General features: G+C 40.2%; 1 protein-coding gene across 1 annotated transcript in view; it reads left to right on the forward strand.

Annotated features, from left to right (window-relative positions):
- Positions 1–24,488, forward strand: part of LOC122700605 (fatty acid desaturase 2-like protein FADS2B) — a 39,416-nt gene extending 14,928 nt beyond the window's left edge. The window contains exons 3-12 of the mRNA XM_043913592.1: positions 3,567–3,764; positions 6,292–6,393; positions 9,617–9,742; positions 13,883–13,943; positions 16,556–16,632; positions 16,795–16,892; positions 18,311–18,407; positions 20,285–20,364; positions 21,607–21,732; positions 24,083–24,488. Coding sequence (XP_043769527.1) covers positions 3,567–3,764; positions 6,292–6,393; positions 9,617–9,742; positions 13,883–13,943; positions 16,556–16,632; positions 16,795–16,892; positions 18,311–18,407; positions 20,285–20,364; positions 21,607–21,732; positions 24,083–24,143 — 1,026 coding nt within the window. The 3' untranslated portion in view covers positions 24,144–24,488. The remainder of the gene's footprint in view (positions 1–3,566; positions 3,765–6,291; positions 6,394–9,616; positions 9,743–13,882; positions 13,944–16,555; positions 16,633–16,794; positions 16,893–18,310; positions 18,408–20,284; positions 20,365–21,606; positions 21,733–24,082) is intronic.
- The last annotated feature ends 424 nt before the right edge of the window (positions 24,489–24,912 follow it).

Here is a 24,912-nt window from a genome sequence, read left to right on the forward strand (position 1 = left end):
TCAAAGGCTTTAGCATAGTCAATGAAGCAGAAGTAGATGTCTTTTGGAATTCTCCTGCTTTCTCTTTGATACAACAGATGTTAGTAATTTGATTGCTGGTTCCTCTGCCTTTTCTAAATCGAGCTTGTACATCTGGAGGTTCTCAGTTCACATACTGTTGAAGCCTAGCTTGGAGAATTTTAAGCATTACTTTGCTATTGTGTGAAATGAGTGCAATTGTGCAGAAGTCCGAACATCCTTTGGCATTGCCTTTCTTTTGGATTGGAAAGAAAATTGATTTTTCAAGTCCTGTGGCCACTGCTGAGTTTCCCAAGTTTGCCGGCATATTGAGTGCAGCACTTTCACAGCATCATCTTTTAGGATTTGAAATAACTCAGCTGGAATTCCATCACCTCCACCAGCTTTGTTGTTAGGGATGCTTCCTAAGGCCCACTTGACTTCACACTCCAGCATGTCTGGCTCTTGGCGAGTGATCACAACACCAACATGGTTATCTGGGTCATTAAGATCTTTTTTGTATAGTTCTACTGTGTATTCTTGCCACCTCTTCCTGATATCTTCTGCTTCTGTTAGGTCCATATGGTTTCTGTCCTTTATTGTGCCCATCTTTGTATGAAATTTTCCCTTGGTATCTCTAATTTTTGTGAAGAGATCTCCAGTCTTTCTCATTCTATTTTTTTCTTCTATTTCGTTGCACTGATCACTGAGGAAGGCTTTCTTATCTCTACTTGCTATTCTCTGGAACTCTGCACTCAGATGTGTATATCTTTCTTTTTCTCCTTTGCCTTTCACTTCTCTTCTTTTCTCAGCTATTTGTAAGGCCTCCTCAGATACCACTTTGCCATTTTGCATTTATTTTCCAGGGGGATGATTTTAATCACTACCTCCAGTACAATGTTATGAACCTCTGTCCATAGTTCTTCAGGCACTGTCTGTCAGATCCTATACCTTGAATCTATTTCTCACTTCCACTGTATAACTGCAAGGGATTTCCCTCAAGTCATACCTGAATGGCCTAGTGGTTGTCCCTACTTTGTTCAATTTAAGTCTGAATTTTGAAATAAGGAATTCATGATCTGAACCACAATCAGTTCCCAGTCATGTTTTTGCTGATTATATAGAGCTTCTCTATCTTTGGCTGCAAAAAATATAATCAATGTGATTTCGGTATTGACCATCTGGTGATGTCCATGTGTAGAGTCATCTATTACGTTGTTGGAAGAGGGTGTTTGTCATGACTAGTTAGTTCTCTTGGCAAAACTCTGTTAGCCTTTGCCCAGCTTCCTTTTGTACTCCAAGGCAAAGCTTGTTACTTTGTAACAGGCATACCTGTTACTCCAGGTATCTTTTGACTTCCTACTTTTGCATTCCAATCCCCTATGATGAAAGAAAGCTAAGCACTGAAGAATTGATGCGTTTGAACTGTGGTGTTGGAGAAGACACTTGAGAGTCTCTTGGACTGCAAGGAGATCCAACCAGTCCATCCTAAAAGAGATCAGTCCTGAATATTCATTGGAAGGACTGATGCTGAAGCTGAAAGTACGATCCTTTGGCCACCTGATGCAAAGAACTGACTTATTTGAAAAGACCCTGATGCTGGGATAGATTGAAGGCGGAGGAGAAGGGGACAAGAGAGGATGAGATGGTTGGATGGCATCACTGAATAAATGGACATGAGTTTGATTAAGCGCCAGGAGTTGGTGATGGACAGGAAAGCCTAGCATGTAGCAGTCCATTGGGTCGCAGAGTTGGACACAACTGATTGAACTGAACTGATGATGAAAAGGACATCTTTTTTGCTATTAATTCTAGAAGGTCTTGTAGGTCTTCAGAGAACCATCCAACTTCAACTTCTTCAGCATTAGAGGTCAGGGCACAGACTTGGATTACTCTGATATTGAATGGTTTCCCTTGGGAATGAACAGAAATCATCTTTAATTTTTTATTTTGCACCCAAGTACTGTATTTCAGACTCTTTTGTTGACTAGCACACTTGTATGATCTATTAAAGTTATCTATGGCCACCAGAATTCTGATGTTCATGGGGCCTCTAGAGATGAGACCATCCAGACTTTTCTCAGGGATTGGATCATTTAAAAGTTTTATCAGTGAATTTTTAAATGAATTTTCTTGCTTCTAGGATTATATTCATAGCTCTTTTTTTATTATTATTTCAAAGTTCTCTTCTCTTTTACATCTGAACAATCCAGTTTTCATTGTTATACCCTGGTCACTTTCTCAACAGTCTGAGTTTCAAACCCATTATAGTCATTAAGCTAAGAAGATATTTCTTCCCAGGCCTTTCACTGACTCTCGAGTATGATGTGCAAGTTTGTAAATCAGTGCTAGCACTTGACCTACATACATAAGCACAGTGCATCTACACAGAATCAGGACTCCTCCAACCAACGGACACACACACTAATACCACAGGAAACCCTGTCTTACTCCTGTAGAGCTTCTGAGCATCTCACAGGACATTCATCCTTTGAGCTAATCTAAGTGAACTCTGTCATTCATAAAGAAGTCTTTTGCACATGCTAAAGACTGGCATATTGATATGCCAGTCATAAAGCCACTGCCTGGGCTTAGGATACCTACTTACCTGAGCAACCATGAGAAGAAAAGAAATGAATATTGTGATAAGCCAGCCACTTATCTATGTTATCAGCTGATAACTTAGAAAGTAACACAGATCCATGTAGATAGCAAAGTTCCCCAAAGTATAATCAGAGATCAAACAACACATTGATTTAAAAAGGCAACTATTATTAATAGATACACACTTCTACATATAAAACAGACAAACAACAAAAACCTACTGTTTGGCAGGGATCTATATTCAGTATCTCATAATGGTCTAGAATGGAATAGACTCTGAAGAAACAATATGTGTATATAAACACACATATATATCATTTGCTGTATACCTGAGACCAATGCAACATTGTTCATCACCTACATGTCAATAAAACTCTTTGTTCTGAAAAGTAAAAAACTACTTTTGGGGGGTTTCCCTGGCAGCCCAGTCATTAAGACTTCTCCTTTCAATGCAGTGGGTGCAGGTTTGATCCCTCATCAGGGAACCAAGATCTCACATGCCTCACAGACAAAAAAAAAAAAAAAACATAAAATAAAATCAATATTGTCACAAATTCAATAAAGACTTCCAAAGAAATGATCTGCATCAAAAATTTTTTAATTAATCAGTTTTAAAAAGAGAATTGTTAGAGATATGTATCTCTTCATTGAAACCCCCCACCTCCCCCCAAAAAAAGAAGTATAAGTCCCATAACAATTTGAGGACACTTTACAAATGACTACTCATCTGCCTCTTCTCCAGAAAAAAAAAATTTCATAACTTATTTTAAGCATTTTGCTTCTGTTAATTTTTTAAATTTTTTTTGTTTAAATTATGCATAATTATACTTATTAAATAAATAAATGTATATTCATAAAATTAAAGCATCATAGATTTAATTATTAAAATAGATTAATAATTATGTTCATCTGTACTCCCTCTCCACTGAAGGAACTAATTCCTTTCTTGAATATTTATCTCACAGTCCCAGTTGGTGGAAGATTTCCAAGAACTGCGGAGGACATTAGAGACCATGAATATGTTCAATGCCAACCTGGGGTTCTTCTTCCTTCACCTCGCCCAGGTCTTGATCTTGGAAGCCCTGGCTTGGGTAATAGTGTGGCATTTTGGCAATGGCTGGCTTATCACAATGCTCATTTCTCTTCTTCTCACGGTTGCTCAGGTAAGTAGGTGTCCTAAGCCCAGGCAGCGGATCTATGGGAAGCCTCAGAATTTTTTCTTCCCTCTTTACACTGGTGTCAGTGGCTGCCCAGCACTTCCTGGCAAGCTACTCATCAGTGTCTGACACCAGCAAGTTATCAAAACCCACTGGGCCCCAGTTCTCTCATCTGTAACACGGGGTAGTGATTTTTTTATGAAAATATTCTCAGGAGAACTAAACAAGTTACTCTGTAGAGTACCTAGCACAGAGACTGGCATGTGGTAAATACCCTTGACAGTTGCTACCCTTTGCCCGATATTATCCACACAATGTCAGTAACTGAAGTTCTGTTCTAGACCATGTAACCTTTGCCTTTATCTTTCATTCATTAAAAAAACCAACATTTTTAATGGTTGTTCAATGATTTTATTAAGACTATATGCACATACGTGAACTTATTTTTTTTTTCTTTTTAATGGCTCAGTTGTTTCCAACTTTTTTAGACCCCATGGACTGTAACCCACCAGGCTCCTCTGTCCATGGATTTCTTCAGGCAAGAATACTGGAATAGGATGCCATTCCCTTTACCAGAGAATCTTCCTGACCCAGGGATCAAATCCGAGTCTCCCACATTACAGGCAGATTCTTTACCGTCTTAGCCACCATGAAGAAGGAAGCCCCACATACAGTTCAGTTCAGTTCAGTCGCTCAGTCGTGTCTGACTCTTTGTGACCCCATGAATCGCAACATGCCAGGGCTCCCTGTCCATCACCAACTCCCGGAGTTTACTCAAACTCTTGCCCATCAAGTCGGTGATGCCATCCAGCCATCTCATCCTCTGTCGTCCCCTTCTCGTCCTGCCCCCAAATCCCTCCCAGCATCAGGGTCTTTTCCAATGAGTCAACTCTTTGCATGAGGTGGCCAAGGTATTGGAGTTTCAGCTTCAACATCAGTCCTTCCAATGAACACCCAGGACTGATCTCCTTTAGGATGGACTGGTTGGATCTCCTTGCAATCCAAGGGACTCTCAAGAGTCTTCTCCAACACCACAGTTCAAAAGCATCAATTTTTCAGTGCTCAGCTTTCCTCACAGCCCAACTTATCCATACATGACCACTGGAAAAACCATAGCCTTGACCAGATGGACCTTTGTTGACAAAGTAATGTCTCTGCTTTTTAATATGCTGTCTAGGTTGGTCATCACTTTCCTTTCAAGGAGTAAGCGTCTTTTAATTTCATGGCTGCAATCACCATCTGCAGTGATTTTGGAGCCCAAAAAAATAGTCTGACATTGTTTCCACTGTCTCCCCATCTATTTCCCATGAAGTGGTGGAACCAGATGCCATGATCTTAGTTTTCTGAATGTTGAGCTTTAAGCCAACTTTTTCACTCTCCTCTTTCACTTTCATCAAGAGGCCCTTTAGTTCTTCTTCACTTTCTGCCATAAGGGTGGTGTCATCTGCATATCTGAGGTTATTGATATTTCTCCCGGCATTAATTCATACCTATATGTATGTATCTATATATGTGTGTGTGTGTATTCACTATTTATACATGCTGTTTAATAATAAAAGATTCTACTTAAAATGTTATATATATAATATGTATTTTTTAAAAAATTCCCTGAGACCCTAGCCAAAAGCCTCACTTCACCAATACTTATCAATACATCAGTCTATGAAGAGAGTCTACTTATTATTACATGATAATAGGATCATGGATTCTGCAGAAATGGCAATCAGCAACTGGTGTGTAGCAGGGCAATTGATAAATCCTTTGAATGAAGCACAGATCTCTGAAGAGGGCCTTCTATGCCCACAACACTGCATTGTGGACACAAAGGGAAATGCACCTGACCCTGCACTTGGGCAGCAGTCATCCAGTGGAGGAGATAGATGGTCATTTAAATATCTAGACACAATACAAGGCAGAAGGGAAAGAAACAAGCATGCGCTGTTGGAGCAGAAAGAGGCATCTAATTCTAATTGAGGCAATTGGGGATGGTTTCATGGAGAATTAACATCAATGTTAATTACAAAATTTTATATGCTAATTTTTTTCTTGAAAAGTCAACCTGCTTTATTCTTTGAGAAGCAACTTTTGGAATCAAGAAAGGAAACAAATACTTGTTTGACTGCTTAGGATTATCATGAATTTTACATCTATTTTGCCTGCAAGACAGCTGAATGAGCAAGGTATAATGTTATAATCCCTGTTTCTCAGACAAAGAACTGAGTTCAGAGCCACCGACTAGCTTGGCAAGAGTTGTATAACTTGTAAAGTGGTGAAGGACAGTTCAGAGCCCTAGTCAGCCTGACTCCAAAGGCATCCTCCTTCCATTTCACACTGGACGATTCTGACAGTAGAGAGAAGAATCTAGGCTTAGAGAGCCACCTGTGCAGAGGTACAGGGACGGGAAAGCACTCAGCAAGTGTGACAGATACAGAGACCTCCACTGTTCTCATGGGGTCCGAAACCACCAGCGGGCCCACTTACTGCTTTCTTCTTTCCTTGTCGACTTCTCTGACTGCAACCCTGTCTCTTCCAGGCTCAGGGTTCATTTCTGCAACATGACTTGGGACACCTATCCATATTTAAGAAGGCCAAGTGGAACCACCTGATGCAAACATTTGTGATGGGTCATATCCAGGTAAATGTTCTAGGGCTATGATGGGATTCTGAAAGTCATTTCCCTAAGCAGTGGTTTCTACATATGCTTATCAGCAAAAATTTTTAGCACACATCCCAAAAGTAAATGTAAATATACAAACAATGTAGTGAATATATATACGTATATATATACGTATATATATATATATAACATAACATTATAACATATATGCTAAAATTAGAATTTTAACTGTTTAGGAGGAAAGGTTTATTTTTATTAAGAAGTTCTATTTTTTTCTTAGCCAATAAACTATTTGGCCCAATCCCTGGGACACCACTAAAGAAACACCTCTCAGGAGATATACCCTATAAAGTCATGAGTAGGGATATTCTTAGAAGGGATCTGGACATGTACCTCTGGGGGGCTAGGGGAATCCAGCCAACCATTTTAGCCCTGGGAGGACTATGTATAAATAAAACAAAACATGCAGAATAGAGAAAAGTTTAACAAAAGAGAGAAACCACAGAAATTTACATGGCTCTGTTTAAGAGTTGAGGGTTGCAAAACCCAGACTGCTGGAAAAAGCAGGGGCAGTTGGCCTTATCCCCCTCACATATGCTCCAGGAGGACAGGCACACTGTCCTATGCACCCCTGAAATGCAGCGCCTAGCAGAGTGCCTAACACGCAGTAGGCCTTCCATAAGCATGTGTGGAATGCATGAAGGGATGGATGCAGGAATGGAACGATGGGTGGAAACCTGATAACAGTACAAGGATTGATGACAGCCGGTTTCAGCCCTGGCTCTGATAACCACTGTGCAACCCCGAACAAGTCAGATTCCATCTCTGGCTCTCAGAGTTCTCATCTCTAAAATTAGGACTTCAGCTGGATCTCAGGTTTTCTCTGATGTTCTAGGATTCGGTGAGAAACCAAATGACAGAATGATCTCTGTTCATTTCCAAGGCAAACCATTCAGTATCACAGTAATCCAAGTTTAGCTAACTCTGCTAGCCTTTGCCCTGCTTCATTTTGTACTCCATTTCGGTATTCTTGCCTTGATAACCCCATGAACAGTATGAAAGGCAAAAAGATATGACAGTGAAAGATGAACTCCCAAGTCGGTATGTATCCAATATGCTACTGGAGAAGAGTGGAGAAATAACTCCAGCAAGAATGAAGAGATGTAGCCAAAGTGAAAACAACTCCAAGCTATGGATGTGACTGGTGGTGGAAGTAAAGTCCAATGCTGTAAAGAGCGATATTGCATAGGAACCTGGAATATTAGGTCCATAAATCAAGGAGAATTGGAAGTGGTCAAACAGAAGATGGCAAGAGTTAGCATCGACATTTTAGGAATCAGTGAACTAAAATGGACTGGAATGGGTGAATTTAATTCAGATGACCATTGTATCTACTACTGTGGGCAAAAATCCCTTAGAAGAAATGAAGTAGCCATCATAGTCAAGAAAAGAGTCCAAAATGCAGTACTTGGATGCAATCTCAAAAATGAAAGAATGATCTCTTTCATTTCCAAGGCAAACCATTCAATATCACAGTAATCAAAGTCTATGCCCCAAACACTAATGCCAAAGAAGCTGAAGTTGAATGGTTCTATGAAGACCTATAAGACCTTCTAGAACTAACACCCAAAAAAGATGCCCTTTTCATTATAGCGGACTGGAATGCAAAAGTAGGAAATCAAGAGACACCTGGGATAACAGGCAACTTTGGCCTTGGAGTACAGAATGAAGCAGGGCAAAGGCCAAAAGAATTTTGCCAAGAGGACACACTGGCCTGTCACAGCAAACACCCTCTTCCAACATTATTACTCCTGTATATATTCCAAATATTTTCACTTTAACATGAAAGAAATATAAAAATTATTGATATATTTTACATTTCTTTTTTCATTCTGAGGCTTTGAATCTAGTATGTATTATATACTTACATGGCCTGCCTCAATTTGAGTGTTCAGATGCTCAGTGGCCACACATAGATAATGGCTACTCTACTGAGCACTGCAGATCTAAAATACGTGTTAATCAATTTTTGAGAGATGTCAAATATGCAATAAAAACTATGACTATTGCGTATTTTTCTATAAATGATTAACATAATAGAGGAAGAGAAGAGAAATTGAATATCTCAATATGCCAGCATTCTACTTACAGCATCTCATGTTTCCTCACACAACCCATACAGGTAAATGTCATTATATTATACTATATTTACTGAAGATGAAGTTGAACATCAAAGGGTAGATAATTTTCCCAAACCACAGAGAAGCATTTATACACCCAGTGGATGCAACTAAGTTGATGTGCTTCCAAATCCTTTTCTCTGTTAAAAACGTTCAGATATTCACTGAAAGATAGAAAATCCCAAACAACTTAATCAGAGGTGATATGAGCTCGGCATCAACTAAAATGCTTTTATTGTCACATATTTAATGAGATCATTGAAGCTTGAACATGTGATGATCAGAGGCAAGCCCCCATAGGAGATGACTTCAGATCCATGACTCTTTAAAATATTCATTGAAGTAGGAACCCTGGGGCCATTTCCTTCCCAGAACTAATTAGTTTTAGAGCTGAAGATTCTTTATTTATAAAATAAGAAGTGTACTCTCTGCTCTACCTATTTCATATTTCTTTTTAAAAGGAGGACAATAAAAAGAAAGATGGAAAGACATTTCAATGGTTTTTATTCTTCTTCATTATCAGGAGTTGTTTTACGCTGGAATTTGTGTTCCTGGATAAGATAATTATTTGCTGGTAGGCTTTTAAAACCTCTAGCCAAAGAATCATGCTGTGACCCAGGCATGAGGGACAGCATGTTCCAGGAATCCATATCTTAATTAAACTTTGGAGATGTAGGCAGAAAACTCTGATTATTACTATTCATGCGCTAGTCATGTCCAACTCATTCTGACCCCATGAATGCAGCACACCAGGCTTCCCTGTCCTTCATCAGTTCATAAAGTTTGCTCAGACTCAAGTCCATTGAGTCAGTGATGCCATCCAACTATCTCATGTTCTGTCATCCCCTTTTCCTCCCGCCTTCAATCTTTCCCAGCATCAGGGACTTTTCCATTGAGTTGGCTCTTCACATCAGGTGGCCAGTATTTTGGAGCTTCAGCTTCAGCATCAGTCTTTCCAATGAATATTCAGGGTTGGTTTTCTTTAGTTTTGGAAAACACTGATAATGAAAGATATTTCAGGAGAGAAATCTTGCAGCTAATGAATGTTCTTTTCTCCTCAGGGCCTATCTGCAAAATGGTGGAATAACCGGCACTTCCAACATCATGTCAAAACAAATATCTACCCCAAAGACCCAGATATTGATGTAGGCCCACTTTTTGTTATTGGAGATTTACAACCTGTCAAGGTATGTTTAGAAATCCTAAGCACTAGAGAAATGTTTCAGGAAGTCGTTCTTGGAAAGGTCTACACCTTTGTCTTGAGGAGATCAGGCTGGAGATTCTGACTTTAAGCATGATTTCAGAGCATCTCTTCTTCTTTTAAGTCCAGGATATAGATTTTAAATAAGTGAATCTGGTTTTGAAAGAAAGAATAAAATGTGGAATGAATGACTAAATGATCTTAAAAGTCTTTCAGGCTAAATCACTCATAGAAGGCATGGCAGAACACTCAACAAGTGCTAAATTACAAAACGTCTACATATATCAACTAATTATAGCTGTTGGAAGAAACTAAGTTGTTATTTTTATTTCTATGTTCATTTTGGTTCATTTACACATGAAACTCAGCTCAAATGCCTCATAATACACTTAGGACCTCACCTCTAATTCAGACCTCTTAAGCAACAGAAAAAGGAAGACAAATTCCAGAATGTCTCAGCTGTTGACTTTCTTAAACCTCAGCTTAAAAACCAGCATGTAAGGATTATTACCAAGATTTTTAGAGTCTGCTTTCAACATAGAAGGTATAAGGATAACCCAGAAAGGTATCCTTCCTTGAGAGGAAATGATGAATCCTGAGAATTAAGTGCTTAGGCAGAGGCTCTATCTCCTTCTGGAAGAATTTAGGAGCTTTCTAACAACAAAGGAGTGTAGCTTGGTCAGTTGCTGTGTGGATTTTGTGGTAACCAGAATTGTGCAACTTTCTGAAAATAGGTTTTCCCAGTTTGGGAAGACAACCTTCTTCCAATTAGGAGAAAAAGTCTCCTGCCAAGATATAAAGAAAGAAAGAAACCTTGTAGTCTTCACTCAGTTGTTCTTCACCATGACTCCACAAACAAGTCAGAGCTCTCTGAAGTTTGCGAACTCCTGCAGTGAAGTCGCTCAGTCATGTCTGACTCTTTGAGGCCCTATGGACTGTAGCCCACCAGGCTCCTCCACCCATGGGATTTTCCAGGCAATCATACTGGAATGGGTTGTCATTTCCTTCTCCAGGGATCCAACCAGGGTCTCTCACATTGCAGGCAGACTCTCTACAGTCTGAGCCACCAGGGAATCCCTGTGAACTCCTCGGCTGATCACTAAACTTATGACATTTTGACTTCTCTCCTCATTCCCTCAAAGCAATGGAGATTTGTCTCACTGGAGTTCATGAGGCAGCCTGACTCCCCCCAGAAGTGTCTTTCATAGAACTGTATCCAGATCACATGCTGCCTCTTCACAGAGGATGGAGACATCATCACTTCTCCACCATTCTAGAGACATATTCCTCGAGCCTTAGGTTTCTGTATACTTTAACTTCAAAGCAACTGCACAACACATTACTTAAAATCATTTAATCTCTAAAATTCAATTGTTTCACAACAAAACTAATAAGGATAAGCCCTAAACATTTCTGTTCTTCCCATTTTACTGTCAGTTTGTACCACGTTCTTCAAATATTCATTCCTTCAACAAGTTTTAATTAAATCCTCTAGGGGCCAGGTCCTGTGTTCATACTCTGGAAAAGTTAGACTTCTCCTTTGGAACAATACTCAAAAATCAACCCTTCACCTATATTAGCCAACCCTCCAAAATTTCCCACCAACTCCCTCTTTCAAGTTTCAGTTCAGTTCAGTCACTCAGTAGCAGCCGACTCTTTGTGACCGCGTGAACCGCAGCATGCCAGGCATCGCTGTCCATCACCAACTCCCAGAGTCCACCCAAACCCATGTCCATTGAGTCGGTGATCCCATCCAACCATCTCATCCTCTGTCGTCCCCTTCTCCTTCCCTCAATCTTTCCCAGCAACAGGGTCTTTTCAAATGAGTCAGCTCTTCGTATGAGACAGCCAAAGTATTGGAGTTTCAGCTTCAACATCAGTCCTTCCAATGAACACCCAGCACTGATTTCCTTGAGGATGGACTGGTTGGATCTCCTTGCAGTTCAAGGGACTCTCAAGAGTCTTCTCCAACACCACAGTTCAAAAGCATCAGTTCTTTGGTGCTCAGCTTTCTGTATAGTCCAACTCTCACATTCATACATAACCACTGGAAAAACCATAGCCTTGACTAGATGGACCTTTGTTGACAAATTGATGTCTCTGTTTTTTAATATGCTGTCTAGGTTGGTCATAACTTTCCTTACAAGGAGTAAGCATCTTTTAATTTCATAACTGCAATCACCATCTGCAGTGATTTTGGAGCCCAAAAAAATAAAGTCAGCCACTGTTTCTACTGTTCCCCAATCTATTTGCCATGGAGGGATGGGACAGGATGCCATGATCTTAGTTTTCTGAATGTTGAGCTTTAAGCCAACTTTTTCACTCTCCTCTTTCACTTTCATCAAGAGGCCCTTTAGTTCCTCTTCACTTTCTGCCATAATGGTGGTGTCATCTGCATATCTGAGGTTATTGATATTTCTCCTGGAAATCTTGATTCCAGCTTGTGCTTCCTCCAGCCCAGCGTTTCTCATGATGTACTCTGCATACAAGTTAAATAAGCAGGGTGACAATATACAGCCTTAACGTACTCCTTTTCCTATTTGGAACCAGTCTGTTTTTCCATGTCCAGTTCTAACTGTTGCTTCCTGACCTGCTGCATACAGGTTTTTCAAGAGGCAGGTCAGGTGGTCTGGTATTCCCATCTCTTTCAGAATTTTCCACAGTTTATTGTGATCCACATAGTCAAGGGCTTTGGCACAGTCAATAAATCAGAAATAGATGATTTTCTGGAATTCTCTTGCTTTTTTGATGATCCAGCAGATATTGGCAATTTGATCTCTGGTTCCTCTGCCTTTTCTAAAATCAGCTTGAACATCTGGAAGTTCACATTTCACGTATTGCTGAAGCCTGGCTTGGAGAATTTGAGCATCACTTTACTAGTGTGTGAGATGAGTGCAACTGTGTGGTAGTTTGAGCATTCTTTGGGATTTCCTTTCTTTGGGATTGGAATGAAAACTGACCTTTTCCATTCCTGTGACCACTGCTGAGTTTTCCAAATTTGCTGACATATTGAGTGCAGAACTTTCACAGCATCATCTTTTAGGATTTGAAATAGTTCAACTGGAATTCCATCACCTCAACTAGCTTTGTTTGTAGTTTCCTACCACTTAAATCCAGATGGGAGTAACTGTAAATAACTATCATTATTTTATCACCATGACATTTATTTTTATTCATGATAGTAAGAGAAAGAAAGGTCAAGTCTAATATCCAAATAACAGAAGAAATATGTAGAAGGGAAAGTATTAAAAGAAGAGGAAAGGCAAAAATCAAACATGGCTCACAGTGTTGTTGTTGTTGTTTTTTTTTTTTTTTCTTTTTTGCTCACAGTGTTTTAACTGACTGAACATATGGTAAAATTATAGAGATTTGAATTATCATTCATTCATTAATTACTTCAGCTAGATGTTTATTAAGTGTCTCTTAGGTAATAGAGATAAACCATTACTTCTATGCCTCCTCTCAAGATATTTGCTGCCCTTGTGCATTTGGGTACAGACTAAGTTAACTAAGAAGACCCCTGGAAAATGACTCAAATTTCCAGTGGTAAGATTATATATTATCATGCCTTAAAAATGAGTAAATCACAGGATGAGATCCACGATGGAATTAAAGGAGGAAAGATGAAGTAGATACTAGAGGTTATGACTATGTGTTTTATAATACAACCATTCAACAAATATCTGTTAAATGGATGAATGGATACAAGTAGCCTGAGCTTAAAGCAGAATTCTAAGCACATAGGTTGAAAAAGACCTTGAGAACTTATCAGAAATATTTCTCCTCCATCACCGTTCCATTCCACACCAGGACAAAAATTTCAAAATGGCTCCCATGGATATAATAATAAACGATTACAATCCCTGAAGTCAAATGGAATAAGCCACCGCTGCAAGAATTGCCCACATTTAAATAAAGAAAAAGGCACCACAGTATTTCCTCCCCCTTCAGTTCTGGTTCTTCAGTGCCTTCAGTTTGACAGTAAATGAACTCTGACCAGATGGCTCTTTCTATAGAGATTCTACACACACACACACACGCATGGGCACACACACACACACGACCTTGAGTATAATAACAGAAGTCTGTATTGTTCTTACTTTAGTTTTATTTTCTCTCCATTCAGTATGGCAACAGTAAAATCAAATACATCAACTACGAGAAGCAGCACCTGTACTTCTGCATGGGTGAGTCACACGTGGAGCCACAATCCTTATCTTCCCATTTCCTTGAAGCAAACTGTTGTCAAACCAGAAGGCATGACTGAAATCCTCCCACAGAGAGACGATCCCATGTCTTGTTGTGCCTCAAAAAAGCAGCATGCTTTATTTCAGACTTACCGGAGTGAAATCTGAAAAGGAAAATAGAAGAGTGATTAGGCATTCTTAATGGGCATCTCATCACTCTGGCTACTGTACAGGGAAGGAGATGTTCCAAGAAGGATGGGAGGCAGGATGCCAATCAAGGGGTCTGGTATCTGTGATTCTCGTCCTGGATAAATACAATACTTATGAAGAAGAAAAGGATAGTGGTATATGGATAGGGAGGAAAAATAGGAAAAGAATGCTCAAGCACTGACTGTAGGTAGAGTCTCATGAATAAAAGTCACCTGTAGAGCTTCTGTGTGGAAGAAAGTTGACTGTTCCCACAGCTTACATACAGCTGGAGAAGGTATTTTAGTGGACAGACACACACACACACACACACATATAAGATAGATCTGGATATGTTCTAGGCTTGAGAGAAAATAGGGTAGCTGAATAATGCTAATACCAATGAAAATATTAGAAGCAAAAATGTTCTGCTCTTAACCAAGTCAAACTCATGATAGATCACAAAGAAAAGTTTAGGACCCCAAAATATGCTCATCTAAAACATGCTTACTCATTTGTAAAAGAAACCCAAATTAGGGAAGATTCCAAACATTTCCTGTAGATCAGTGGTCCTCACCTAAGAGCGTAGTTGCCCCCATTGGGACATTTGACACCGTATAGATACTTTTTTAATTATTGCAACAAAGGTGGGGGGAACGGTACTGACATCCATGGGGCAGCAGCCAGGGATGTCATGAAATGCCTTACAGGGCACAGAACAGCCCTGAACAGTAAAGAATTATCTGACCCTAAGATGCCAGCAGTGTTAAGATTGAGAAGCGGTTGCAGATGATCTGGCTCACCCAAACATTGGCCACCAGTGGTCATCTGTCTCCTGCCTGACCGGGGTGGCCTGTGAGTCTGTTTTCTGAGACATGAGGCTCAAACACCACTGCAGCCTCTTCCAGTGCTAGAATTCTGAGGACTTCTCCTAGTGCGGTTATTCTCTTTCATGACCAAAAAGGATATGGAGGACATTGGTGCCCCTGTTTGAAAGGGAACTATTCCAGCCCAGACAGATGTGTATTCACATAAGAAAAAACTGTTGGGGTCTCTTGTCTGAACTCTCCTCCTGTGTGTAGTAAAACAATACAGCCTTAGCTTATGAGGAATGGGTGAATATTGTAGCTTCACTGCAGTATGCCCAGCTTACAAACCACATCGTCCTCAGGAGCTGTTTCATTTTGTCATTTTCTTTCAAATGTCTTTAACTTAGTATGACAGGTACAAATGAGTCCTACTCAACCCGTCAAAGACAGATGAAGCTTGACATTTCATAAAGGTGGCGAGACAGCTTCCATGCAGATTCCTGTAGTAAGGAAAGGTACTTCAGTACAAGCTGAGCTCAACTCTCAGAAAAGAAAGTTGGGAGACTTTTAAAACACTGGGACATGCTAAAGGAAATTAGGGAAAGAGGATAAAGGGAGGGAAAGCTGGTCATGTGGTTAAGCCATGTGTGTCTTCTCACTGGTGCTTATCAAAGTCAAACTCCTTACCCTCCCAAAGGCCTCAGGACACAGCCCGATCCTCCAAGACTGTACTTCAAAGAGATGACTCCCATGTCCTTGAGAAAGACATTTCTGGATTAGGGACAATCCATTCCAGAGGGACACAGTATGAATTTTATAATTGTAAGTTTTCTAACAAATGATTGAATAAAAAGAAGGTCAGAAGCCTACTGAACAAGTAGTAAGTTCTTTGGACAGTCTTGAACTTTCTCAAGAACTTTAAGGGGGCTGGAGTCATCCCAGGAGCATGGCCCTGAACTGTTCTTAGAAACGATTTCTAACATTTGTGCAAGTCTCTTAGTGTGTAGGGTGGACAAAATCATCTGTGCTGACAGTTCACAGGCTTTGAAAGTTTACAGGTCAAATGTGAAGCCTAGTCAGGAAGGGGGTCCAGAGCATCCAACTCAAGTTTGATCAAGGAGAGAGTTGTCAAAATCTGAAGGTTGTCCATATGACTCCTATGTGCTCCAAGCAACTTCACTGGAGAGATGCAGGCAAATAACTATTTGGCCAGACACAGTATGCCCGCTCTGTATCTGCCACCTTGACATGTTGTGACAGGGTCCAACACGAAGGATCGTGAAGGATTGAAGGATTCCAGGGACCTTGAGAAAACTTAAAAACTCAGAGCAGAAGCCCTTCCAGGATGCCTTCATCAAGAATGACTCAGATCTTCAAAGCTTCCCTAGTCTCCTTAAGGGAGCTTGAACCAAAGTCCTGGTTCAGCCTCAGAGACTCTAAAAGCCCAGCAGCATCCAGGAGGTGGTTGTGGATCTCCACCTTGCATCCTTTCTCAGGGGCAATATTCCAGGGGTAGAATGTTAAGGAGATCAACTCCCACTAGCTTGCATAGGAATCATATCTGCTCATTTGTTCACCATCTTTTTGTTTTGTTTTTGTTTTTGTTTTTGTTTTCAGTTGGGGCCCCCCTTCTCATACCAGTATATTTCAACCTGAAATCCATTCTAGAGATGTACCACGGAAGGGCCTGGAAGGTGAGTAACTCGATTCCTTCTCTAAAGCTAGATCAGGCTGGTAGAAAAGGGGAAAATGTAAATGCTTGGTCCTTTCCAGATGCAGCTTCCTTGAGTACCAGGATATAAGATTTAGCCAGTTTTATTTCCACTAGCTTAACTTTCAAGCACTTCTTTCCACAGGACATTGCCTGGGTCAGCAGCTTTTACATTCGCTATTTCATCACATTTGGTCCTTTCTATGGAATCTTCGGAACCATGGGGCTCATATACTTAATCAAGTAAGAAAACAATAATATTATCCTACTCTTATTACCCGGATGGTCCTCTTACCTTTTTCTGATATTTATGATTAGCAATGATTAGCAGATTATGACACCAGACTTCATTCTTTTAGCTGAGACATTTCCAAGAAAATGTAGGATAAAACAGATGAAATAGTTGAATGAGTTTCTTGGAAACTGAATTTGCCCAATCTTGCCTTTTTTCCCACGTGATTAATTCCCAATTGCAGTATAGTAATCCCTCAGCATCTGAAGAGGATTAATCCCTGGACCCACCTAAATTATCGAAATCCAAAGATGTTCAAGCTCCATAGTCATCTATCCATATATGTGGTTCCACAACTGTGAATTCAGGCAACCACTAATCTTGTAGTAGCGTATGTGTTTACTTAAAAATATCCACATTTAAGTGGACCTGCATGTTTCTTAAAGGACAATTGCATTCTGCCTGATCACCAAGTCCTTCAAACTGTAATCCAGCTGGACATCATAATACTTACCTAAGATAATAGGAGGCCAGTCTTTTAAAAAGTTATTTTATGACTAGAGATTTTCCCCAAATCAGAATGACTTTAAACTTAATAATCCTCTTCAACTTCCCAATATATTCCTTCCTCATTCATTTGCATTACTATTCATAACCATAACAGTAGCTACTATGCATCAGGCAATTTGCTAAAGGCTTTACATGCATTATCTTATTTGATGTAATCAAAAATACACAACCAGGCAATGTAGATAGTATCAATTTCATTTTTCTGGTAAGAGAACTAAAGTTCAGAGAAATTAAATCACTTACTCAAGAGCAAATAAGGGCCAGTGACAGTGCCAAATCACAACTTGTACCCAGTTCTATCTGATGACAACAGCCAAGCTGTTAAACACATTGCATATATCCTTAAGTTGTTGTTGCTTTAGTCGCTAAGTCATGTCTGACTCTTTTGCAACCCTATGGACTGTAGCCTGCCAGGCTCCTCTGCTCTGGGGGTTTCACAGGCAAGAATACTGAAGTCGGTTGCCAGTTCTTTGTCCAGGGGATCTTCCTGACCCAGGAATCAAACCGGGATCTCCTGCATTGGCACATGGAATTTTTACCACTGAGCCACAAGGGAAGACTGACCTTCAGTTATCTAGGGTCTTCTGAGCCTTGCACCAACGCCTTCAGAAAATACTGGGGACGCTGCTCTGGTACAGTAGGCTGCAAGACAGGGAGTGTGACTGATACCTAGTGTGTAATCTTCAGATATAAAAGGTCTGCAAAGATGAAAATCAAATAACCACCACTTTATTGGAACCTTTGAGTCACTGCCATTTCCTCTAATGCTTGGCCAGATCTGCCAGTGGGTATGCAAGCCCAGTGACTGGAACTGAAACTCCCCAAGGAATGATCTAAACTTCCTTTTATTCTCTTAAAGCTTTCTTGAGAGTCCCTGGATTGCATATGTTACCCAGATGAGCCACATACCAATGAAAATGAGCAAAGAGGAGAACAAGGACTGGTTCAGCACTCAGGTAATAATGCTGTTCTTGGGAAAGCATCCACCAAAGCATCCTGATTACCACCTGCTTACCTCATATAATATTTATTGGAGGCTTGCCAGGCACGTCAACTGTTTTGCATGTAGTTACATTAGATGTAGCTACATGTAGCTACATGCTCAGAGTATTCCCACTATACAAATGAGAAAATTGAGGTATGAAGAAGTTGCATAACTTGTGTAAGATCATACAGCTGATAAGTGGTAGAAGCAGGTTTGTTTTATTTATTTGGCCACACATGCAAGGTCTTAGTTATCCTACCAGGGATCAAACTTGTGTTAAGCACACAGTCTTAACCAGTGGACCAGTGGGAGTTCCCTAGAAGCAGGTTTTAAACTTCAGCAGTTTGATTTCAGAAACTTTGCTCTTAACCAAGGCTTAATAACCTACAGTCAGAGGGCCAATCTAGTCCAGTCTGTGTTTTTGTAGTTTTATTGGAACACAGCCACACTCATACATTACATATTCTCTATGATAGCTTTCATTCTAAAACAGCAGAACTGTGTAGCTGTGATGCAGAATTAAAACATTTACTGTGCGGCACTTTACAGGCAAGTTTTACTAAACCTGCCTCAACATGATACAGCCTTTCAACAAATCTCACACTCCTAGAATAACAGAAGGAAGAACCCTGGAATCCTCCTCATTTCATTGTATAGATAGTGGGGCCCAGAGAACAGCCTCTGCATTCTCTGCAAGCATGCTGCTAACAATTAAAAGACTTGTGACCCATGCAGAATACCACTGCCCCCTAAGCCTGACACTGGCTGTGTTGTGTAAACTGGAGAATCCAGGCATCATACTGCTTCCTTCTTCATGCCCATTTCCAGATTCAGTGGGCACTCCACACAGCAGTGGTTCTCAATCATTTTGGTCAAGAAACCACTCTTAAAAGTTACTGAGAACATCAAAGAGCTTTCATTTGTGGAGGATATATCCACTGATACTTACTATATTTGAAATTGAAACAGAGTTTTAAAGTATCTATTAATTAATTTAAAGCCAATAAAGGTTAACATCAGAGTGATGACATCATCCTATGTTTAATAGCCTCTGGTAAAACCCATGCTATAAGCATGCATGAATGAGAATGAAAAAGGCAAATACTGTCTCAGAAGTATTATGGGGATCATTTTGACCTTGAAGATCCCCTGAAAGTGTTCTAGGGAATCCCAAGGTGCTCTAACGTACACTTCGAGGAACCCTGACATAGAGCATATGCAAAAATAACGTTAAAAATGGCAACAACCCTAACAAGAATTAAATCTTAGAAAGGCACTGAATAAAAGTCACATTCATAAGCGTTCCAAGTAGTCTGGAGAATCCCATGAACTTCTTCTCAGTCTGTCTTTGAATAAAATAAAATACATGAGATTAAAAAGGAAGCTACTTGTATATATTAATAAATGTATTTCTATGCACAAAACCCTTGATTAAAGCCCTTGTATGCTTTATTCCCCATTTAGAAGTCCTTTAAGTCTATCCTGTGGTAATTATATTCAAACTCCTATAATTTCTACCAGAGTTCTACAATCCCACTTCTATCTGCCAAAGTCCTTACTTGTGATACCTTAGTCTTCTGAATTTGAGGGCAAATAGTGACTTAGTCCTCTCAGATCCTATTTACTTCTTCATATCTATTGCCTTATCTATACTTCTTAGCAAAATGCCTTATTTCCCTTATAATTATAAGGTCCCTGAGACCTGGGACTAATTTCTATTCATCATGGTTTGTTACACAAAATGCGTACTCAATCAGCACTTGTTGAATGATGAATAACTAAAAGAGTAACTAAATCTCTTGTTTGACATGAGTTCATTTACATCTAACGTAAGCTTTTTCTTTGCAGGTCTTGGCCACCTGTAATGTTGAACAGTCCTTTTTCAATGACTGGTTCACTGGGCACTTGAACTTCCAAATTGAGCACCAGTGAGTACGAGAAATAGTTCACGATAAAGGGCAAGGGCTGTCACTAATAACTGCCCTCCATATAGTCCAGGGAGGAGCAGTAGACTCACCATCTTAAGGGAAAAAAATGAACCCGGGCTCTCTAAAGGATTAACAGCAATGATAAAGAAAGGAAGAAAGAAATGAAGGAAGTGTCACAATTGCGAGTAAATGGAGTGAAATCTTGGAAAAGTATCAGTGACTCAGTTTCCAGATTCCTATGGGCTTAGGAATTGGTGATTTCTTTGCATTTGCTTTGTTGGCAAAACCTAAGGAAAATCAGGACACTTGGGTAACCAACTTGTGTTCAAACTTAACTATGCTATACTTCAAATATTTACTTATCTGTGTCTTTAGAGCCAAGTTTACAAAATAAATGAAGTGGAGTCCCTGCTGCAATTTCTAAATGGTATCCGTAAATACTTTATCAATGGGTCAGTTACAGAGAGGAAACGGGTAGTTCACGCCTTGATGCAAGTTAAAACATTGAGGCAATTTCTCCAGAGTATCAGGGACGAGGCTTTCCACATTCTCTTTGTCTAAACCATGTGAGTCTATGATAGTCAAAGAAGGAACAAGACTTTTATTTGTTCAAGGAATTTTTTTCATTCTATTTCTCATATTAGGGCTTGAAAATTTCAGCAAAACAAACAAATAAACAAACAAAAAAGATTATTACTCACAGCTTTATTAAAGGAGAGGTTTACATCCAAGATGGTCATCTGGTTGACTAATGAAAATTTGGAATTAAAAATCCACCTCTCCTCACTTCTATTTCTTTCCTAGGACTTTTAGCTATTTACCATGACTTAATATGCATTCATCTATTCTTGCTAAGGAAGTTAGAAAGACAGAGACTAAGACAGAGATCAGTAGGGGTGGGGTGGGCAGTTCAGTATCTCCAGTTCTCTGGGTAGTTCTAAATGGTAGAAAGTTCTAAATGGTATACTTTCATTTGATCAGGCCAAAAATAAACAGCTGAAGGAGCTAAAACGTATTCTCTTAGTTCGTCTTAACCATCTGCCACCCAAAAGGCTTGTAGTGGGTTAAAGGATAAGATGAGTCTGCCAGCAAGTTTTTTAACTTTCCAGAACAAAAGTATTGTGCAAGGTCAAGGTTGGGTCTGCGTGGCTGATATCACTTTATTTTGCAAAGGGGGAATGCAAACTTTGGATTTCTCCTTAGGTCTGAGAAGTTTTATATCTCCTTTCTGTGTTTCCCTAGTCTGTTTCCCACAATGCCACGCCATAATTATCACAAGGTGGCACCTCTGGTGAAGTCACTGTGTGCCAAGCATGGACTGCCATATGTGAATAAGCCCATGTTGAAGGCATTTGGAGATATTGCCAGGTAATAACAGTCCCTCCAACCCACAGCTCTCATTTTCCTTCACTGCTTGTCCCCAGACTCTTTACTGCTTTATGAATCATTCAGCCAATGGCTATTTATTAAGGAACATCCAAGTGCCCAGCATGGACATGAGGCTCTATAAGGAGCAACACTAACACAGAAATGATAACAGTAATTCCTACCACTTACCTGCTGCCTTCTGGGTACTTCTTAGTGAAAATGCCTTGATGCCCTACTAAATTTCAAGCTTCTTATAAATCAGGGTTCTTTATTATTTGCCTTTGTATCACCCACAGAGCCTTGATATGCTTTAGAACTTAACCAATGGGAGGGACTCTCAAATTATCTAGTCCAGGGCTGCAGACTAAGATGCTTGCAGGGTCTGGTGGTGAGAGGGTAACAGGCAGGAAGGCCAGGGGTCTCCAAATGGAGGAAAGAGGCTGCAAGTGCCAGATATTTTTATCTGTCTTAAGCAGCGGGAGGAAACAAACTATCGATATTTTTTTCCTTCTCTACAAATTTAAAAGGAGGTTTCTCTTAAAATGCTGTGTTGCCATGACACCTGGTTTCACCTGAAGCTAACTATTCTCAAACCTTGAGTTAACCAATACGTTTTTCTGATGGAAATGTTTGTCTTAAGCTCTGTTAATGTACCCCAGACTCTGTCTTCAAGTTGGTTCGCCAAGTGGCTCAACCTACTTGACAAACCGGTATGTTATAGTCAGATATTGTTCCCCTAATCTATGTAAATGAAACTATTTGTATGGTAATCTGCCCTTCTACAAGATTCAAGTCAATCGCTTTATGGCCTGGGATGAATTATCTGGTGCCATTTTGAGTTTTAAGACATTCCTTTCTTTTCGTTAACAGACTGCTAGTGGCTATATAACATCCAGCTGAAGACTAGCAGGGGGTGCTCTCTGCCCCATTCTGATGCCTATGTCAGAAGCTTTCTCTATCTCCTTTATACTTTAATAAAACTTTATTACACAAAAGCTCTGAGCGATCCAGCCTCATCTCTGGCCCCAGATTGAATTCGTCTCCTCCGGAGGCCTAGAATCCCAGCATCTTATCGTTCAACAACAACCTTTCAGTGGGACAGGCAGGGGTGACTCTTCCTATAGGAACTGAGAATCCATACTCATCCTGAAGCATTCATAGTTCCCTAGAGAATCCTGTGCTCATCAAACTAACAGCCAAAACTTTGGTTGTATAATTTATCTTAAAATTAGGAAAAAGAAAAGCAAGAGTATCTTTTTAAAATGAATAAATAAGCCAGCAAGGCTAGACCTGGTCAGATCTGACCCCTGAACAGTGACCCATCTTCACTTTCTACCACTGCCCTCCTCCTTTCCTGCCCTCCCAATACCTGGCCTCCCTTCAGCTGCTGCCCCTTGCCACGACACATCCTTGGTCACCTTTTCTCCTACCTAGAATAATCCCCCAACTCCCTGCCCCTTGCCATGACACATCCTTGGTCACCTTTTCTCCTACCTAGAATAATCCCCCAACTTGCCACCTGCCTCCTGTCATCTTCTCAAGTTCCATTCACCCTCCAAAGCTCACCTAAAAGGTCTTTTCTCCATCTTGGTTCTCCCTTGCCCCCAAGACTAAACCTGTCACATGCTCTTACAGCCCCTGTTTCTTTTCATTTCTGATCCTTGTTACAATCATGATTTAATAGCATATTGGGTAATAAATTATGTAATATGTATCTCTCAATGTAGACCAGAGCTCCAGGTGGAAAGACTCTCACCACTCCTACTCACAGCTGTATCACCAGAGCCTAGAAAAGTCTTTAACTTTACAAAGTAGGAGATGTAGGTGGATACAGGATAGGTTGGTATACGTATATGGTTTATCTTGTAGAGACTCAGTAGAGATTTTTCTTTTAATATGGAGAAAAGGATAAGTGATGTTTTGGAGTACAGAAGAAAAATAATTGAAAGAAAAATTCAATCTCTTCCATATAGAAATGGTGATGGACTGTAGACTGCCAGGCTCCTCTGTCCAAGGGATTTCCTAGGCAAGAATATTGGAATGGGCTGACGTTTCCTTCTCCAGGGGATCTTCCCAACCTAGGGATAGAAACTGCATCTCTTGCATCTCCTGAATTGGCAGGCGGATTCTTACCAATGAGCCACCTGGGAAGCCAGAAAAGGTGGACTCACATTCTAATACATAAGTCAGTGTATTTGACTCACCCTACTGGCAAAATAAAAAGACATTTTTCAGATACAGCTGAAAATGACGATGTTGCCCTGAATTAAGTAAAAAAGCAAATGTTCCATGAAGTAGCCCCTTTGACCTGAGTCTCAACTACTCACAATTTTGTCTGCTCCTCTCGCAGGGCCCTGAAGAAGTCCGCAGCCCTCTGGATGGATGCTTACTACAAGCATCCAGAAACATGATGTGGATGTGCGTGAGTCTGTGTTAAAGAGGAAGCCTCAGGCCCCAAAGTGTCACTTGTGCTAAAGGTCATGATACCAAACCTCTATAACGCCTGACTTATTTGCAGTTTCAACCTTCCCCAAAGTGTAATTTTAATCAACTGTCTGTAATTTTCTGATCAACTATTTGTAATTTTTTTTTGATCAGCTATCTAGGAGGTAATCTGTTGTGTTTTGTCCCTTCTCCATCCTTGCCCCCAGCCCAGAAGAAGAAGAAGATAAAACCCTTGTCATCCTCTCCCCACCACCAAAAAAGATGTCTGTCCTAAATATACTTTGCTGAGAGCTTCCTTGCCCCTCCCTTCTTCCAATAAAAGCCTTCCATTTGCCCAGCCTCTCAAAGCCCCATTTGATTAACTTTATTCATGTCACTGAATAAAGCCAATTAAATCATCAAATTTACTCAGTTGAATTTTTGTTTTCTAACAGCTTGTTCAATAATCTCCCCAGAGGAGGAGACCCAAGGCCTGCAAATTTCATGACTCCCCAGATCACTGAGCACTGGGTTAAAATTCAGATTATCCATCCTGCAGATCATTTCCACCCTGTGCTCTTTGGCCACAGGAATAAAGATGGTTTGATTGGCCAGACTTCTTTCTGTCTCTGTAACCAAGCAGGACCCTATGGGGCCTCCTGGGAACAGCTCCCCTCAAAAGGTGATCATGGCACATCCTCTGCTTTAGCTCCTCTCTGAGGGGCCAGAAAATAGTTGCAATTTTCCTGAATTGTT

Source organism: Cervus elaphus, chromosome 1 (genome assembly GCF_910594005.1).
Source record: "Cervus elaphus chromosome 1, mCerEla1.1, whole genome shotgun sequence".
Classification (NCBI taxonomy): Eukaryota; Metazoa; Chordata; class Mammalia; order Artiodactyla; family Cervidae; genus Cervus; species Cervus elaphus.